This window comes from Acomys minous (assembly GCF_964271855.1).
Source record: "Acomys minous genome assembly, chromosome: 17".
NCBI lineage: Eukaryota > Metazoa > Chordata > Mammalia > Rodentia > Muridae > Acomys > Acomys minous.
The window spans coordinates 46,831,636-46,852,553 of record NC_140500.1 but is presented as its reverse complement, the minus strand read 5'-3'; the positions used below and the strand labels follow the sequence as shown (position 1 = coordinate 46,852,553).

The 20,918-nt window shown below is 44.8% G+C and overlaps 1 protein-coding gene across 4 annotated transcripts in view; it reads right to left on the bottom strand.

Annotated features, from left to right (window-relative positions):
• Nucleotides 1-20,918, bottom strand: part of FRMD4B (FERM domain containing 4B) — a 311,527-nt gene that overhangs the window by 14,668 nt on the left and 275,941 nt on the right. For all 4 annotated transcript variants that reach the window (XM_084765731.1, XM_084765728.1, XM_084765729.1 and 1 more), the window contains 7 exons: nucleotides 10,428-10,504; nucleotides 8,693-8,831; nucleotides 8,076-8,217; nucleotides 6,997-7,130; nucleotides 6,778-6,897; nucleotides 5,444-5,672; nucleotides 2,232-2,288 (listed from right to left, as the gene is read on the bottom strand). In XM_084765731.1, coding sequence (XP_084621857.1) covers nucleotides 2,232-2,288; nucleotides 5,444-5,672; nucleotides 6,778-6,897; nucleotides 6,997-7,130; nucleotides 8,076-8,217; nucleotides 8,693-8,831; nucleotides 10,428-10,504 — 898 coding nt within the window. The remainder of the gene's footprint in view (nucleotides 1-2,231; nucleotides 2,289-5,443; nucleotides 5,673-6,777; nucleotides 6,898-6,996; nucleotides 7,131-8,075; nucleotides 8,218-8,692; nucleotides 8,832-10,427; nucleotides 10,505-20,918) is intronic.

The window sequence follows — 20,918 nt, the reverse complement described above, 5'->3', positions numbered from 1 at the left end:
TTTATAATTGGCATGTGAGCAAAAGAAAAAGTACTAAGTTCTGAACCAATTCTTCTCAATTCACAGTGACTACTCTAAGTAGGAAAGTCACTCAGGTGCAACGGGTGATGGTGTCACTTCCAAAAACTTTTAGTTAGCTGGGCGTGGTGGCACACACCTGTAGCCTGTAATCCCAGTGCTTGGGAGGCAGAGGCAGGAGGAGCTCTGTGAGTTCAAGGCCAGCCTGATCTACAAAGCAAGTCCAGGACAACCAGGGCTTTACAGAGAGAAACCCTGTCTCGAAAAAACAAAATTTTTTTAAAAGATTAAAAAAAAAAAAAACCCAAAACATAAACTTTTATTTAAGAAAATCTTCAAGGTTCCAGCTGTGATGAAGCACACCTTTAAGCCCAGTGCTTGTGAAGCATACGTGGGGGAGCTTCCGTGAGCTTGAGGCTAGCCTGGTCTACATAGTGAAGTCCAGGATAGCCAGAGTTACATAGTGAGACCATGTCTAAAAAGAAAAGAAGGAAAAAGGAGAGGGAGGCAGGAAACTCCAATTTGCAAAAGGCCAAATATTCCAGATGATGTATGTTCCCTTTAAATACTTTAGGCCTCACAGGTGGGTGCATGGCGGCACAGGCCTGTAATCCCAAGCAGAGGCAGGTGGACCTTTGTGAGTTCGAGGCCAGCCTGGTCTACAAAGCAAGTCCAGTACAGACAAGGCTACACAGAGAAACCCTGTCGTCAAAAACAAAACAAAACAAAAACAAACAAAAAACAAAAAGAAAAAAAGAAAGAAAGGAAGAAAAAAGAAAAACCTTAGGCCTCTGTGGCCATAGGCTCATCCTGTGAGGAATGGTTGTGTTGCTGGAGGTGCGGTATGTTCCTCCCACCAACCTGTGCATTTTTAAAAAATTAGTGGCAAGTGTTTTGGACTGCAGCTCAAAGAAGGATCCCAAAGTTGTGAGATTTGACTTTATTGACCATCGGACTCAGAGAAAAACCCATGAGGGTGGAGGATGTGGGGAGCAGGCTGAGGGCAGTGGCTTCCAGGAATTCTTCAACTTACATCAGACAGATAGCCAATCAGCTGATTGCGTAAAAAGCGTTACAAGGAAGTGCTCAGTCCCTCTGCAGGAAACACTGAGCTAATATTGGCCACTGTAACACATATTGCTTACTTATAGGAAATGGCAAAAATGACACGGAATCTAACTCATAAAATGTGCTTTCTTCCTAAGGAAAATAAAATCCCCATTCTCCAGAAAGCAGTGGTATGCAAAGTGGGCACACAGTTTCCTGGTTTGATGCTGGATTCCAGATAGGTAAAACATCAACACGGAAAATCCCTAGGTGGAGGACTGTGTAGCTTACAGGGTTCTGAGTCTTTATTTAAACTAGAAAGTTTAAAAAAAAAAAAAAAGAAATTTAACACCCTTACAGACAGACTTATTCAAGCTATGGACCTGTTTTTAACATGTTAGCCTGCAGAGATGACAACTGTAGACCTCTCTCCCCAACTATTTGTATAAATAAAGTTAGTTTATTCCATTTTTAAAAAATTGTTGCTGTTGCTCTTTGTCAGACAGGGTCTTGTGGTTAGAATTATTTAGGTAGCAAAGGAAGGCCTTGAATACCTGTCTGTCTTGCCTCTGCCTTCTTAGTATTGGGACAATAGGTATGCATGTCATACCAGGGTTATTTAATGTTGGGGATCAAACCTAGGGGATCGTGCCTTCTACCAACTAACCTGCATCCTATGCCCAAATTTACTTACATTTAAAACATTATCTTAGGAAAAGGAGAGCAGGATCAGTTTTTAGGAGTGCTTACTGCTTTCTTGGAGGACTTGAGTTCAGTTCCTAGCACCCAGGTCAGAAAGGCTCACAAAATGGCCTGTAACTCCAGCTCCAGGGCATCCAATCTCATTGGGCACACGCGCGCGCGCACACACACACACACACACACACACACACACACACACACACACGTGTGCACGCGAGCGAATAAAAGTGAAAAATAAAGTCTTAAAAAGCCAGGTACTATGGTGCATGCCTGTAATCCTAGCACTGAGGAGGCAGAGTCAGGCAGATCCCTGTGAGTACAAGGCCAGCCTGGTCTACAAAGTGAGTCCAGAACCGCCAAAGCTATACAGAGAAACCCTGTCTCGAAAAATCAGCACAAACAAACAAACAAGCTTCATACTTCAGAGTATCTAATATTTTTAAATAAAAAAATGAGCCACTTACGATCATCATAGGTGGTGGTGTCTGACAAAGAACTGCTTTCAGATGGAATTATATCTTCTGTGAATAAAAATAATTGCCTTTAGAATAATTGTGCATTTATACAATTAGAATGAGTTCAGCAAGGCAATTTTCAATGGAGTGCATTTTATTCTCATTTAGATAAATGTAAGCAATTACAGTGCATTAAGAATAATTAGCTGTTGTCGGAATCACTTACGTTCTACTGGAGATAAAAAAGCATCTGACCCAGTGTACAGATGCTAGAATTGGTTAGTCATTCCTCGGTATCCAGAGAGCCTGGTCCCCGGTCTCCCCAAGGATAAGCAATCTGAGGGTGCCCCCGTATTCTCTTACATACTGTGAATACTATTTCTATTACTTATAATTCCTAACATGAGGTGAATGCTGCATAAATATTTGCTATATTATAACATTTATCAAATAATGTGTTTAGTACAAAGACAATTTTCCCACAGATATTTTGACTTGAGGATGGCTGTGTCTGCAGATGCAGAATCTCAGGATGGAAGGGTCAACTCCATATTTCTTTTTTTTTTCCTCCCTTACTTTCTCAATCTCATCTCCCTGACACCCCTCTATTTCTTGGCGCCCTTGAAGGTCTTATATAGAAGCCCCCAGTGCTCCTTAACTCTCTCCATAACTAATAATAACCTTGCTACTTTCATGTCCCAAGGGACAGGATTATAGGCAAATACTACTGTAGCTGCTTTTATATGCTGCCAGGGCTTTGTGCAATGCTGGGCAATACCAACTGAGCTGTGTCTTCAGCTCCTCACTGTATCACTTAGACTAGGATTAATAGCCACATAGTTTGGGTCTTTTTTTTTTTTTTCAAGACAGGGTTTCTTTGTGTAGCCTTGGCTGTGCTAGACTCACTTTTTTAGACCAGGTTGGCCTCGAACTCACAGGGATCCACCTGCCTCTGCCTCCTGAGTGCTGGGATTAAAGGCGTTCCCCCACCCCCCCACCCCACCCCCGCAAGTTTGGGTCTTAAACTGGTTTACAATATTGTCTATTACCTTGAAAGGAAATGGCATTCCATATTTGTTCTAGGGGACTCCTTTGTGCAGGGTAGAAACTATGTCTATTTACAGACCTGAAGCAGTACACCTAACCTTCAACTTTCACAACTCCCAAATGCCCACAAATATCATCAAATATCTCTAGGGCAAAATTGTCTCTACTTAAGAAGCTCTGAATCGGGAGACTTGAGTTATTTCTTGTTTTTGTCATTTATCATCTGTTGGAACTTAGGCCTGTTGCTTCATCTCAGTGTGAATCTTTGGGCTCAGTTCTGCAGTGAGGATGACAAAGCTGTTTGATTAACTAATGCTGTGCGGACCTCAGCCAGTTCCAGGCACACAGCAAATGCTAGATAAATACCACCTACACTTCTTAGATTTAGTACCCATACTTGGCTGTCTGGTTGGAAATGACAGCCATAGTGCTTTGAGCATCTCTAGTGCCCATTTGGTTAAAAAAAAAAAAAAAAAAAGAGCCATCTTGGATGTGTTGATATGATTTTGCAAATTATTTCATATTCAGCATCCACTGTTTTGGTGGAAGGTTCTAGTCAATTACAACACCTTGGTGTAAGCTTTAAAGCCATTACGGACGTACTGTCTTCATTCAAACTCAAATGCTAGTCTTTATCAGAGCCAGGCGGACTCTCTCTTAGACACAGGGTTGCACTTGAAGGCGAGGTGCCAGGACAGTCAGCTGCCGCGTACACTTACAGAAACATCTATCCAATATCTGCTCAGCCAGTGGCACCATCTGCTGCCCAAATGTCAGCCCCCAAAGAGGGGAACACTTGGGTCTAGCACAGCTTGAGGGTGAATTGGCTGTGACAAATGGCCATGAACCTTAAGCACACTGTTCATTTCAAAGGTCTGGAGGCAGTGATCGCAAAGACAATCAAACCAACTGGACTGCACATTTAAACTCTCCAGCTGTAGTGAACTAACATTTGTGTGTTAATGTCTGTCTGTCTATTCACTTCCCAAAAGTCATGTCTCAGCTTTATGAATCACAGGCTCTAAGCCTGGTCTATTCTCAACCCAGTTACAGCAGTCTATCAAATAGAAAATGTATGATTATTCCACGTTCCAGTGACAACGAAAGGTACCAGTAATGATTATAACACATCATCCTGTGGAGGAATGATCTCAATTTCTCAGATGCTAACACATAAAGTGGGGGAGGAGGGCTCTTGGGTTTAAAGAAATATCATCACGGGCTGGAGAGATGGCTCAGTGGTTAAGAACGCTGCCTGCTCTTTCAAAGGTCCTGAGTTCAATTCCCAGTGACCACATGGTGGCTCACAACCATCTATAATGTGATCTGATGCTCCCTTATGGCTTGCAGATGTACATGCAGACAGAACATTGAATACGTAATAATAAATAAATAAATAAATAAATAAAAGAAATACCATCACATTTCAATTATGATGTAGTCTAAAAACTACATTAGTATTTGCATAAAGTCAATTAGACTTTAAGTTGACATAATAAAGATTTGCTGAATATGAACTTCAGAGATACATGTCAAGAATCCTGGCAACAGAAGAGAAACAGCATGCTTGCAGCTCTGACTGTCAGTTATTTGAGATAGTTTCTTATCAGTCATCCTGTGTGCAGGTTTATACAACGTCAGGATTACCCTGTGGTTACAATCTTATCTCTCATCTTCCCGCATTCCCTGTTATCACTTACCATTTTGCCTACTTTTAAATACTCTCTTGAAATGGGATAATCACAAGGCTTCTTCTCTACCTACACACGTGCAGAAATGGGTCTCTAAGAAAATGCAGGGTCTGCCGCATTCAAACGCCCTGCAGAAAGGACTACAGCTAAAGCTCAGCATCCTTAACAGCTGCCATCCTGAGAAGTATCTGCAGAAGTGACGTCAGTCTAGCTACTGGGGAGCCTGTCTTATCATGAACTGGCATCCCTGTGAGCCTTCATCCTGAAAGTTCAAATCCTGTCACACGGAACCGCGGCGGGTGACCCTGCCACCAAACATTGAGCTCACCATGCCTTCCGCACTGAAAATCCAACCGCGTTTACGTGGGACAGTTGTTTTTGATGTTCTTCTTCTGTCTTTTACCAAGAGAAGAAATGGAAGAATACCACCTCCCAGCAGGAGAGCTGAGTACGGGGCCTGCTGACAGCCCCCTCCTTACTAACCTGGTAGGGTAACTGTGGCTTTCTGGCTGGGTTTCTTTCCACAGCGGATTCGGTATTCGTTTATGGAGTTTTCAATCTCCTGCAGCCTTTTCACAGCATCCGTGTACTCCTGCTTTCGTTTCTTCTTCACGGTTTTACAAAGGTCCGGCTCGCTGGCGAGTTTCTTCGCAGCTTCAACCAGCTTTTGCTGGATCAGGAAATTGCTCTCCAGTTCTTGTAAAGCCGGATCCTGCGTGTAGACAATGACACCGCTTTATTTTTATGGATACACACAGTCACTCTCTCGCATTATTTCCACATAATAATGAAAGATTCCTGTATGTCCCTTTGGGAATGAAATGGTCCAAGTCTTAATCACATAGGCCTCCTCAGATATTCTCCCAGAAGACATCTCTCACCCAGCTTAACTGCACCTTCTCATAGCCCAACCCCTTTTCCTTTTGAAGGAGGAAAATGCCTTTGCATTCATTCACTTGGCTGGGCTAAGGCTAGTTTTCAGAAAGAAGAGACTACCCTGTGACTCACGCATGCAGAATGTTACGTTCACACAGGAAGCTTTACAGACACGTCATTTGGGTCTGACTGCTCTTTCTGGCTGGTCCTGGTAGCGTGACTGAACAGACTACTCACAAACGATCTTTTAACGCTTTATAGTCTTCTGAATTTGTGCAAGGAAGAAAAGCACTTCGTGAAAGTGTGTTGAGGATTAAACGACACACCGTGTGCCACTTAGGTCAGAGCGGCAGGCATGCACAGGCAGGCGCTCGGGCAAAGACCAAAACTTGACTATTATGGGTGGAAGCTGAGCTAGTGACATCCCTGGAAGAAGCATGGGGTGGGTCATAATGGCATAATTGCGCACGATATGCAATCCAGAAAGCACACATCCTGCTGGCCATCAAACCCTTTAACTTAATTATACTGAATGCCGTATGGGTGTTATCTCATTTAGTCTGTACGCCAGCCTTCACAGGGGAGTTCCACCTTCGTTCTCAGTTTCCAGGTGAACTGAAACTCTCTGCTGAGGGCTACTTGGCTTCAAGTGAAAGGGTCTGAAGCTAGAATTCACTCTTAGCTTCTGTAATACCATTTATAACTTATACAACAACAGGGCTCCTTTAATGCTCTCCGTGACACAGGGAACAAAATAGGAAGACACTCAGTTTTGCTCCGAGTGTGCATGAGAGAAAGAGTGCCCTTTGGTCTACTCTATCCAGTTCCACGGCTCAGAGGAAAATCTAGTGCACGCCTTGGAACCGAAGATGCAGATGGCGGATACTAGACACGCAGCTCTTGTGTCTTGCACACAGGATGGCTTAGAGCTACGCTCATACCTCCTCGGTAGGCAATAAGTTGTCATCCAACTTGAACGTGGTCCCCACTCGCCTCCTGACCTGCGGGGGCTTCTCGCCTGTGTTCAGTGGGTACTCCTTGGGCATCCGGCCCGTGAGCTCCTGTAAAAAAAAAATGGGACAGGGTCAAGAGTCCATAATGACCACAGAGCACAGCCACCCAACAACACAGAGGCCCGGCAAGGCTGAGGCCACACTCACTGCCTCACGCAGACAGATCCTCTTCAGCTCCTCAACTTTCTTCAGGAGTTTTTCTTGCAGCAGTTTCTCCTTCTTCTTGAGCTCCAGGATTTTCTCTCGTTTTTGCTCCTCCATGCCTTCCGAGTCCTGAGAACCTAGGGCGGGAGGCAGGGCAGGGAGGTTCACGCGGGGACTGTTTCCTTCCTTGCTGAGTGAGGGACAAAGGGCAAGGGAGGCAGGTTGCTCCCAAATGCTGCTTTTATTTCTTTTTCTCCTTGTTGCTGAACATAATGAAAGGAAGCTGGGGACATTTCACATGCTTTTGGGGAGTCAGAAAGAGCCTGGTAAGAAAATGGCTTCTGCATTTTGCAGCTGTGGTTCAGGCACACACAAGGAGAAACTGCACCTTTTTTTTTAAGAGTGAAGGGAAGATGGTCCCATTCTATACACACACACACACACACACACACACACACACACACATTTTTTTTAGAATGTAAGCAAGCAAGACAATGGAATGTTCTACGCAAAGGAACCCATCCCCCATCCACAACCCCACTGCTTCACATCCACAAGCTGAGAGGGTTTTAGTTAAGATAAGTCAATTTTTGGTGACGTCACACAGGCTTGGTGACAAGAGACTGCAGAATTCCCACAAAGGAAAGGACTGGGCCCAGTGTCTCGTGAACGAGACACTCGTGATTGTGTTTGTGTGGAACTTTCTATGCTGTGGAGAATCACTGGTATCAAAACCTAGCAGGGAGCAAACATCTTTCAGGACAACCTTTGGTACTTAGTATCTTTGCATCTCGTGTTATTTATACAGCCTGAATATATAAATAACTGTATAAATGGTGGCGCGTTAGGAGGCAGAGTTGGATGCTAGCCAGGGCTATGATAAATTAATAAATTAATTAAAATGTTATTCGAAGCTGTTGTATACTGTTGCATATCGATAAAATGTTTTGTTTTGTTTTGTTCCTCAACAAGATGCATTTGGAAATGATTTATACCAAACATGCAAGAGAGAGAGAAAGAGAGCGGGGAGGAGCGCGAGCGTGCGAGGGCACTTATACTTTCTGGAACAAGAAGAAAGATACCTGAGGATATCAGGCTGCCATTGCTTGCCATGATGAACTGACTCTTTGCCTCCAGAGTCACTAGCTTGGAGACCCTCTGTGTTCCCGTCTCTGTTAAATCCATTGCGATATCGTCTAAACTTCTGGCTGAGGGAATTTTTGCCTATGAAGTAAATAGCATTGAAATAGAATTAGCACAATCACATTCTTAAATCAATACAACGATTAAGTTACCATGCAATCAAAATGTCAACACGGGGCAATTTAAATCTTTAAAGTGGCACTTTATACACAGGAAACTTTAATTTTGTACATGGAAAGTTTTCGTTAACTATTCAGGATTCAGCCACTAACTTTTAAATGTCACCACAGTAGGAGCGTATGTATGCCAAATCTCACAATTTTGAAATTATATATATATATATATACATATATACACACACACATATATATATATACACACACACACATTTATATATATAAACCCATCTCTTAAATATATAAAAAACCAAAATAGTAGAAAAACTTAAAACTTTTCTTTTTTAATTTTGCATATATGTTTTCTGAGAAAATTCATTTCAGAATAGAAAAGAAAAGGGTTGGCTTCTGTTCGCAAAGAAACACCTGCAGTTACTCACTTTGCTCTGCTTCCGGTCCAGGTAGAACTGATGCTGGCTAATGGCCATTACCCAGATGGACTTGATGAGAGAGGAGTTTGCATACCAGGTCTGTACAAACAGGCCACTCTGCCCAAAGGTTCTTCTGGACACTGAAATCCTAAAACATGGAAGACCATGGCTAGTCACCCCCTGGGCCAGCGACACACAGTGCGTACCTAGCAGGCAATGCTGCCATACAGCATCTTCCTTCCCTCTGACTTCAGCTGCACAGACTTTGCCTGACGGGGGCTGAGGCTCTGATGGCGTCTAAAACCAACCAGCCCCAAAGCAAACTCTGTGTAAATACTGAGACACTCACAGCTGGATGGGGAGTTAGTCAAATGAGAAGCCATGCAATGACATCTCGTTAGAAACCACGGAAGAAGTGGGACTACCACAGGCAAGCAAGCGGTGGTGAGAGATAAGAGCGCTCATTCAGCGACGGCCACGAGGCCTGCAGAAATGGCACCTGCCCAAGGCGAAGAAGATGGAGCACCTCAGACGGAGGTAGCTCATGCCTGCGGGACATGAGCTTGTTGATACCGACTGAAAACGTGCAAGGCCCACACTGGTCCAGATGTACACCGGGTAAAAAGAGGAAAGGCAGGCGAGGAGGAGACTCAGAGCAATAAAAGGCAGGACAGGGAGAAAGACAAGTACAGGGCGGAGGGAGCCGGATGGGGGAGGCGGGAGACAGAAGGACAGAAGGGCAGAAGGGCATGGGGTGTGTGTGTGTGTGTGTGTGTGTGTGTGTGTGTGTGTGTGTGTGTGTGTGTTGGGGGTGGGGGACTAAAGTTCTTAGTAAGAACGGGCTAATCTCCTTGGGTTTATCTTTTGTCACAGCAGTTTCCTCCTGTCCCTCTGACCTCCAAACACTACTGCGGAAGCTCCAAAGAGCGACTGCTGAAGCGTGGGTGCTTCTTGACTTCTCAGAGAACCTACATCCTGACCTGCATTCACACAAATAACTCTGACAACTGTGTTGTTTTCTTTCTTTTCTTTCTTTTTTTTTTTCAGGACTCAGAAACACTCAAAATAAAAATAAAGCATCACCATAGATAATTCCCTTAAGAACTTAAACGGCCAATAAACCCCTGCAAAGAGGCTCTGGCTGTGGTTAGTCCTGAAGGAAAACGTAGCTCAAACAACCATGGCTATTTCTTAATACCAAAGTGGCTGTAAAATACACACCACAGACCCTGTATATTGACCCCACCACAGACCCTGTACATCGACCCATGCCAGTGGTTGGCCCAATGTCCATGGATATATGCACACACAAATTGGACACAAGGGGTTTAAAAAAAACAAACACATGAATTGGGTAGAGGGGTGGGTTGGGAAAGTGTCACGGAGAGGAGTGTGGGGAATGTGAGCAAAACACAGTGTATATGTGTATGTGAAGCTCTCAACAATGATTAAATATTATAGTTAAAGATCACACACACACACACACACACACACACACACACACACACACACACACACACACACAAATGCCAGACGGAATATGCAGACATTGGAACCCCATACATCACCAGTAGAAATGTAAAGCAGCCAGTGCTTTGGAAATGCCTGAAAGTTACCCTAAAGGTTAACTCTGACCCCGGTGACTCCACTTGGAGGTAAATCTCCAAGAGAAATAAAAGCAAATAGGAAAAGCTATGCCCATGCATTTACAGCAGCACAACTCTTACAAAACCCCGATCTTTACCTTCGTGGGTCATGCACCTCCACAGCAAATTTCTTCTCACGGAAATACAAATTTTCCAGCTGCTTCCATTGAAATAACTAAAAGAAATTAAGAAGACCGTGTAGCTTTCATTACTCTTATTTTTTACTAAGTCCGTAAGTCAGCCTCTTAACCAAATGACTGCAAAATTCTCTTACAAGTACACTGACAACACCAAGCACAAACAGGTGAGTTAGCAACTTTGTACAAATGACTATAACCCGAAACCATTTTATTCCCTGATGTCTTGCTTGGTAAACGTCACCTCACCGATAAATCTTCCTTGAACAATAAAACCGAATATCCGAAGGACATACATTCATCCTGCCCCACCCCCGACCCCCACCCCCAACTCAACTGTATGACAGGAAACCAGCCTCGATTACTGTAAGTGAGGTAGACGTCACACTAGAATGGAAAGCTACTTGAGCGGGTGTTTCAATAAAGATCAGAGGTAACATTTCAATGGTGTGCAAAGTGAAAGTAAAAGAGACTCCCAGGCTGAGGTGAGTCTAAGCGCTGCAGCTTCTCCGTGGCAGCAGCTTTTCACCTAGCCCCTAGGTGACTCAAGCTGAGTGCCAGGAATCCGCTGGGGCTGGGGTTAGGGCTGACTCTTATGGCTTTCTCAAGTTAAGAGCCTCCAGGTGTGGTCAGAGCTCTCAACCTCTCTCTCCTCTCTCTCTGCCTTTGTCCAGCTGTGTTTCTGACCTGGACTCAGGACTGATTTGCCATTTGGATGGAGAAACAAACTTTGTTGGACATGTGGACATGTGTTTTCCAAGAACCAAATAATTTGATAAAATTGCATATTGACAGGACTGACTGGATATATATATATATATATATATATATATATATATATATATATATATATATATATATATATATATATATTCAACCCTTTCATTAAGTTTTGGGCTGATGCAGGCTTTACAAGCTCACATATTGGACAGGGTGGTCTTCTCCAACCTTATTTGTTATGAGGGTCTGCCTCCACCTTAAAGTGATACTCAAAAGCCTCTTAGAACACAATTAATTGTCTAATTAGGAAGCACTACTCTGCAGCACACATTCCCTGAAGAACAGAAGCTATTCACAAACCACAGAGAGATGGGCTGAGCTGTAGGTTTATATCGGGACAAAGAGACCAGACTGGACCCTGGACCCTGGACCCAAACAGCACAATAGTCCAGCATGCACCAACGCAGCCGGCTGTCTGCGACTGCCCCACTCACCACTTTCAAAGGATTAATAAACACATAAAGCTACGTACCAATGTCCTACGGTGTCTGTGGAGTTGAGGTTGTCACTTCCTTCAATCCAGAATGTTACCCCAAATGGGGCAGAAACTTGAGAGTAAGCCTTGGGATCCTGTCTGCCTCCCTACCCCGATGGTAGCTCCGGTACCTTCTGAGTTTCATAAGACGCTTAGGTGTAACTCGGTTTCACAAACCCCGAGCCTCCCACGGTTGATACACCACTGACATCAACCACTCTACCGTGGGACACCTCCCCAGCACACTCTTGCTCGTCAGGCAGAGGGGAGCCAGGGTTCTCCCTGGTAGGTTTTCTCCGAAAAGACTAATAAAGTGGGGCAGCCTGGACTCCCGCGGCACTTCCTGGGAGGTGAGCCGACTTTGAATTCAGGCACGAATTTCACCCAAGGCTGTTTGAGGAAAACCTTTTTACGCAGGTCTACTCACTGGCACTCGAACAGGTCCAACAGGAAGAGTCAGAAGGCCGCCTGGCTGTGTTTTCCTTTACGTCCATTCCCACACACATAAAACCAGGGCTCCACTTGAAACCTGATCTCCGAGAGCCGCCTCCTCCCCCTCTTATCACTTACAAATGGGAAATGCTAGGCTGGCTCCATTCAGCCTGCCCGGAGCAGAGAGCAAGCTGGCGCCCGGCAAGCAGAAACCCTACTTAAAACCCAAGGGCTTCAAGTTATTTACAGAGAGAATCGGAAATAATTACATGGCAACTGGATTTGCAAAAGAAGTTATGGGTGCCAGGGAGGGCTTCTGAGTGTCAGAAGAGCTCCCTTCTCCCCGAGAAATCTTAAAAGTTTATGCAAAAGGTGCTTTTAGGTACACGCCCTCCCGGAACAGTATGAAAGTGGGCCGGGAACAGCACCAACTGAGCTAACAGTGTGGACTCCGGGTCGAATGTATACCAGGACAGGAAATTTCAGGGGTGAAGTTAAACTCACAGAATCAGTTTTTGCCTGATCTCTCTCTCTCTCTCTCTCTCTCTCTCTCTCTCTCTCTCTCTCTCTCTCTCTCTCTGTCAGTCCTCAGAAAAGTATTCTCAAATTAAAATTAAAATATAATTCAAAATTCAAAATAATAACTTATTTCTCAAAATTATGAGAAAGTTGGCCATGAAATGAAGGCTGTCTGTCTGCTCAGAGCCCAGATCTTGGTCATCTGGGGAATCCTTTAGAAGTTCCTTGTGACTATCAGTGTGATCCTATCAACATTTACAGTTGCTACAAATACCTTTTATTGTAGCTGTGTTTGATCTAGCTGGTAATTAGATGTAAGATAGTTTTGTTTGATAGGCCGGGTTTTTCCTTTTCTTGAAGTGTGTACAAGCATTCTTCCATTACTGCTTGTCAATTGTTTCTGAGTCCTTGCTTTTAGGTGGGTAAGATGAGGCTCTGAAAGTGCTAATGAGAGAAAAAAACACCCCAGTGGATGCCATTTAAGGATGCACAAATGTCTGGGATCTAACAGACTACCAACTGTGGGTTTCAACCAGGATGCAGGCTCTTCTCTTGTCCCAAGGCATAGCACAAAGAGTAAACCAGCGGCTCCCTCAGGACAAACTTATGTAGAGACCTCAGACCAATGAAACAGGGGAAAGTGAAATTGGTTAGGGAAAAGCCAAGGCAACCCGCCTGGTTTGAAACTCTTGCTTGGTGTTGTGGCCTGTGAAACATATAAAGAGGGCTCTTCATCTCTGTGAAATGAAGAAGGTGCCAAGGGAATGTTGAATGTGAGGAAAAGATCCAGGCCCAAAGGAGGCGGAACGGAAGCAGTTGTACCCTTCCAGATTCCCTACTGTGAGGACAGTTGTCAGGCATGGCGCGTGTCATACGAGTTAAGACAGTGAAGCATCATGCATGCATGTGCACACAAACATATTTGCAATTTTTCTACTAAGACAGAAAAAAAAAGTTGCCCAAATCAAAGAATCCTAATCCTGAAGACTTTAAAGGAAAAGGAAGACAAGAAGAAGAGGAACGTGATTTGTTTTCAAAAGGGTTCAGAATATGGAAAGGATGTGTTTTCTAAAGCTGTCTTGAGTTAGTGTTCACTGTTGATGCGCATTTAGTAGAAACCAAGCGGTTGAGAATCTGCTGCTTTTAGAACTGATGCTGTTAGTTGCAAAAGGGACATAGCTGAAGGGTGAAAGTAAGCCTGTTAACTAGGTCTACCAGATGGCTCTCTACTGTAGGCTCATTTGCAAAGATTAGGTTGTCCCCTTTGGCACCAACAGAAGGAAGCAGAGACTAGATAACAGACAACGGTCACTGGTTACTTTGATATTGCAAAAATAAACAAATAGATAAAGCAGGGAAAGGAGGGGAGCATAAATAATATCAATGAAGATATAATCAAGAAATCACAATAGGATGACATATCTCAAAGCCGTTAATTATCTATCTTCCAACAAGGAAGAGTCAAGGATTTAAACACTGAGGTGGAAAAGCGTGGTGGCATCAAATACTGTTTTGGAGACGAACTTGTGATGTTTTCTTCCTGTTTAGATAACAAAGGAAGCTGAAAGCTTTAGAGGGGAAAATGCCACATTATGATACATTACTCAAAGGAAAGAGCGTCTTAAATATTTACGGCATTTTGCTGAACTCAGTAACTGCTATTTGGTTATTTCCCACTCATTTATAAACTCTTGAAAAGCTGGATGAAATTACCTCTGCCACATTTCCACCTGAATTGGGGCTGGAGAGATGAATCAGCCCTGGCTGCTCTTCCAGAGGACCTGAGTTCAGTTCCCAGCACCCAGAGGGCAGCTCGCAGCTGTAAGTCTAGTTGACCTCTTCAGACCTCCAAGGGCACCAGGCACACAATGTGATACACAGACATACATTCAAGCAAAAGTCTCTCACACACACAAAAATACATAAATAAAATCTTCGAAACAAAACAAAACAGACTGATATTTTAAAAGGGTGGAAGTCCTGAAGGCCTTTTTGGAAACCGATCTGATGTATACTAGTAGATTTTTCACTCATTCCTTCTCAATGACAGTATTTTTGTTGCTGTTGTTGGTAGTCACGGTCCTGGCTGTTGGTATATAAATGGGCTGCCTCTAGGTTGCCTAGCAACCTCTGATATCATCACAGGCTGCCCACCACCAGGTGGGCCCAGGGGCCCAGGATATAAAAGGACAAACCCGCCACCCGCTACCCGTTGTGCACTCTCTCTCTCTTCTCCTTCTCCTCCCACCCCCCTCTCTCTGTCCCTCCTGGGGCACCTCCCCCCCTTCTCTCCCATGCATGCTATGTGGAGAGTATTTAACACTGGTTGTCCTAGAAATCACTATGTAGACCAAGCTGGCCTTGAATGCACAGTGATCTACCTGTCTCTGTCCGCAAGTGCTGGGATTAAAGGGTCTGCACCACCCTGCCTGGCTCAACAGTATTTTTCTGAACACCTCTTACGGATGAGGTCTTATGCTTCTGTGGCTGAGCACTGATCAGGTCTCATCTCTCACGGCAAGCACAGGCATACACAGGACCATCCAGCCTCTTGAGGATTACAGTCGGATCCACTACTCAAAGCTGTGCTGATCAGCGGGATGCTTAACTTTCCTAAGCCTCAGTTTCCTCCTCTGATGAATGCCTGGCCACAAAGGTTATCCAAATACAAGTTTATGTTTATAGGGTACTTGGCCCAGAGCCTGGCCTGGAATATACATCAGTGAATGGATGAACTAATGTGTTATGAAGGGCTTGCTGTACACTTGCCTAATTGTTACTAAATGGTTGACAGCCATTGAAGAGCAGAAACAGAGCTAGATAGCGAGAGCTATCTGGCTCCACATCTGTCTTTCCACAGAGGAAACGTCTCAGTTATTATGTTGACATAGCTGTGTCATCAGGCCTCCACTTCTGAGAGTCTCCATTTCCATGACCACACTGGGCTGGAAGTATGAATCTTTTGGGAGATTTCCTGATGCATCCTCTGGGGGGAGAAAATCTGTCCCTCTGACCAGTATCTGGAGGTCACAGAGGAGCAGAGGTACAGAGGGGTGGGGCATCCGCCTGCCCCACACAGAGACTGGGCAGCCAAGTCTGTCTGGAGTAGACAGGAAGAAGGAATGAGTACCAACAAGCAGAGGAATGCTGGAGAACCTGCTGACTAGGGCAGGGGGTTTGCCTGAGGGTCATAAGACCCACCCACACCCCCAGGGGGGTACTTTGGACAGAAAACATCCAGTTCTTTTTTTAAATCGTGACAAACTGCAAGTAAAGTTGTACTCAGGTGTGACAGTAAGGTAGGGTAGGAACTGACGTCACAGGAGTTGGGACTTTTCATTGCTCTTGTAGGTTAATCATTTAACGGCAAATTCAAATGGAAATGACTAAATTCAGGACAGTCACAGACTAGGTACATCAATGAGTCACAGGGGACAGGGATGGGGTGGGGTTTGGGGGAGGTCGGGGGTGGAGGCAGGGGGTGGGGGTGGGGATGGGGGAGGTCGGGGGTGGGGGTGTGTGATCCTGGGTATGATGTGAAGCAAAACAAACCAGGCATCAATGACTTCTTCTAAAGGTTACACCTGGTGAATAAAGATGCTGCTAATGTCCTCTGGGGTACCCCAAACTATAAGCACAGAGTCTGGAAGCACCATCAGCTTAAGCTAAATCCTAACCAGGAGAAAACAAAAGTTTACAGAGGCGTGACTACACTGGCCAAGATACCCAGTCAGCAGGAATGGGACTGGGATTCACGTGTAACTACAGGCAGGATCCCAAACCTCAGCATAGCTCCACTCTTTTTTAATTAGGGAGGAATCTATAGGGACAGTTGTTGTATTTTTAACAGGAGGAGGGGGAGAGGAGAAGGAAAGAAGAAAGGGAAGAGTAATATTCCTTTATACTTAAGATTAAGAAACAATAACAACCACAACAGGGGGGCAAATATGGCAGCCATCTTGTGGAATAGGACCAAAGCCCTTCTTGAAATGGAGTTGGTTTCACAGCCAAGGCTAGTCTTGGGGCATGTTAATCTTCCTGCCTCAGCTTCCAAAGTGCTGGGATTACAGATGTGCCCTGCCCTGTGACTGGTATGTCCCTCAACCTCACTCACTAGTGCTTTGGAGTTCGTGATAACTGAACAAGTCCCCACCTATATCCCACCTCCAGGTCATCTGGTGGTGGGAGGAGTCTTGGCTAGTGATCACAAAGGTAGGGAAGATGCTGTCGGGACACAACACAGACACTGTGCCCTGTCCTCCTATGTGCAGGACAGTCCCAGACCTCAAAGGAAATAGTAATCCAGCTGGAGTTGAGACACACTGAGATAGGGGCTGTATCTTCTGCTTTATCTAGCTGCTGAGAGCGAGGATATGTAAATAAAGATGCTTTTAGATGTTTGCTCTACAACAGTAAGTTTCAGGGTTCTGCTCCTTTCACATAGATCATACTTTTAGGAGCGGCATGGTTGTTCAGGAACTTTTCTGAACACATATGTTACCTGCTAGAGAGACTAACAATCCCAGACGGAAGAGATCCTGCCAAACAGTAGCAATTATGGTACAAATACTTTCATAAGAGATCGCCACAGGACGCGCTCAGAGTCTGAAAATTATTTTCTTCAGGTGTGATCTCATGGCCGTGTACATAAAACGTCACACCTCACACGCAATTGGCTAAACATGTTGGAAAATTTTAAAGTAAGTTTAGCTGAAGAAGTTCTGGGTATTAAAAAAAAATGTGTCATATAAGGCCCGAGCATCTATAAAATGATGTCATCTCTCTCAAGTTTTCCCTGTAGCCAAGTCTCTAACCTCCCAGGGCTGAGGTACTGGCTTCCTTCCTGTTCCAACTTGCATGGGGGAACATAGGTATGTGTGTCAGACAACCGGGCCTGGCATGGTGCTGTTCCCAGATATCACTATAGATGACCAGGTACTCCTTGTCTCTGTCTCTATGACTGTCTCTGTCTCTGTCTCTTCCTCTTCCTCCCCCAACCCCCTCTCTCTGTGACAGGGACTCAATGTTCCTCAGTCTTGCTCTGAATCTAAAAATTTACACCGATTTTCTGATTTTCATACCTCTATTTCCTGAGCACTGGGATCAGAGGTGTGCTCTACCATGCTAGCTTTATGCAGTGCTGGGGATCAAAGTCAGAATGCCATACATGGTAGGCAAGCACCCTGCCAACTCCAGGAAACCACTTGAGCAACAACTCCAACTCTACATGTCATTTTTTCTTTGCGTGTCAGCAATTCTACCACTGGTTAAGGCCTGGGTAATATCTAGTAAGAAGGTGACCAGTGGGTATGTGGGCGTTTGTCCCACAGAGCCATTTCATCTTCTGCAGAGATCACCTGACATTCCTATACAAGGAATCCACTTATTCTTGAAGGTGTGGTAGTTTTCCTTTAAACACTGCACCCTCCCTCCTTCCCATCAGCCACCTTGCACTCTGCAAGCATCACACCATTCAGGTTTCAGCCTAAATGCCACTTTTCTCAGGGAGGCCATCCTGCCACACACCAAGTGTCCCCTCCCCATGCCACGATTCGCCCTCCATCTCAACAGTCCCTGCCAGAGGCAATTCAAAGTTTACAATTATACGATTTCTTTGCTTACTTGTTCGTTACCAAGAATATTTTCAGAGAAACAAATAGGCTAGCTTCCACAACTTACCTCCTCCAGAGTATGTTTTTACATTTCTTTTTGGTAACAAAACAACTTGAGTTATAGCTTTGGCCACAGCCTGCCAGCATCAAGACAAAACAATACTTCCCAAGCCCCCCTCCCCCATTGCCAAGGAGACAGGGACTTCCTGGAGGACAAAGGGCTTGCTCTGGAATGCCTTTCACCTTCTTCAACAAGACAGCTAAATCTTGGAAAGTTCTCATCCTAGAATTCTGTACCCTAACTGTGAGCGAGCCCAGAGGTGAAGGGAGAGGTCGTACTATGAGGCAAAGTATGGGGTAAAGGGGGACGCGTCCACTCAGAACAATTCCCATTAGCCCACTGGGCTCCTACAGCTGAGAAAAACGAGGGCACAGAGAGGTTGGGTGGCAGTTCACAGTCCCAGCTGGCCAGTGGGAATGCAGAACTGGTTCTCACTTCAAATCCATGCTCTAGGGTTGGCGGTGTCCTCCCACCAGCTCTGCAGGTTTTAAACAATCAGATTGATTATTGGTGTGGCTGAAGCTTAATTACACACTTTCCAAACAGGATGGACTGGTCTCCTGGCCACATTTGGTAATCCAGCGTTTCTCCTCCACACCAGACACTGAATGGACAGCACACGCTCTCCTTGTCCCCTAGCATTAGCCCTGCTCTGGAATAAAAGAACCTTCTGTGTGGCCCATGGTGACAAGCTGAGGGTAGAAGGAGCAAGAAGTTCAAACAGCCAAGATGTCTGTGATTAGAAAAAAAAAATCAAGCTGCTGCTTTTCAGTAAAGGAGTGAGTCTGGTGCTGCTATGACAAGCAAACAGAAGGATTTTTGTGTGTGTTGCTTAACACATCCGCCTCCAGGCATGAGGGAATTCTAACAGTTAAAAAAAAAAAAAACAAAAAAAACCAGGGTCTCTGATCATGCTGCAATGTAAAAAGATGCTAATCTTGAAAGGCACTTATCAGGGTGGCCTTGATGAGCAGTGCCATGTCAGTCTCCCACCTCTGCTCTCCTCCAGGTCCTGTTTCCCAGAGGAAGCCCCAGCTGCAAGGGTAGAATTAAGCCATGGCATACACACTAACGCAGTGCTCGCCCCCTGATGTGCTGTCCAGTTCCTGGTGAAAGTAATTTTTCCCCCCTTCTCAAAATGCTAAATGGGCAATAAAAGCCGAAGAGGAGGGGCTGGCTCAGTTGGTAGGGAACTTGCCTAGTGCTCACCAAGCCTTGGGTTTGAACCCCCAGCCACTCATTAAATGAGGCATGGTGGTACACACTTGTGATCTGAGTCGGAGGCAGGAAGATCAAAAATTCAAGATTTCTTGGCCACACAGCAAGTTCAAGGCCAGTCTCGGATACATGAGAACCTGTCATAAACTCAGTAATTATTTTTCTTTTCATATATAGCACATCTTCATGCATTATGGTTAACAAACTGGGGAGAGGGACTTCTAATACGCTGGGGTTGCTGCTTTGTGACAAAGGTTTGGTCTCTGTTAGTAACCAAAAAATATTTCCCACACTCCCTTTTAATTGCCTGCCTTTCTTGTGCCTAAGGAATGATTAACTGTCCCCTAGTGATAGCTATTTATCTGGCATGAGGGAGAATACTATCTCATTTAGTAGTTTTCACACGCCCCTCCCCCCATGTAACTAGTAAGATTACAGTTGTGCAGATGAGGAAGATACTTTTTGAAAAATGTAGACTCATTGCACTTTCCTTTCTTTCTTTCTTTCTTTTTTTAAAAAATAATTTATCTTCTATGCATTGGCATGAGGGCATCAGATTCCCTGGAATTGGAGCTGCAGACAGTGTGTTCTGGGGATTGAATTTAGGACCTCTGGAAGAGCGGCCAGTGCCCTTGGCTGCTGAGCCATCTCTTCAAACTGAGGAAGACACCTTTACAGAGAGACCAAACCTGTGCTCAAGATCACACAGCAAATAAGGGTTGGGGATATAGCTCAGTGGCAGAGTGTTCGCTTAGCCTGCTGGAGGCCCCGGGTTGGATCTTCAGCATGGCAAAATACACACAGCTATCTACACAAACACGTGCAAATTCATACACAGAAGGAAAATCACAGAGAGAATAGACACCACGGCTAGGGTTGAGGACGTCTCCTCAACTCTTGGCCCAAATCATGGTGCTTCACTGACAGAAAACCACTTGTTACCTCCGTCCTCTGCCCAGCCCCTAGATTGGCAAAATGTTAAAGCTAGAATAAATGAAAAGTGATTGCTAGAATCCTGGTAGTAAAACAAACATGGTCCCCAACGTTTAGAGGCAATAATTAACAGACATGATCATCTAGAAAGGCTGGTAGGCCTTTGACAACAGGCCTTAAACAACCCCTTTTAACCAGCCTTTTGGCATCAGTCTCTGATTCTTGGTACATCTCCCTCTTGGCTTACTTTTACGCCAATGAGGTAGGTCTACGGCTCAGGAGACCCTGCATCCTAAGGCTGTTCCTACAGCTTGCATTCCACTAGTTTGTCAGCATGACCTGGATTCTTTCAGGGCCACTGGAGAACTTGCTGCATACCCAGATGCTGAGGCATTAGTCTTCTTTTGTGTCAGTGCTCACAA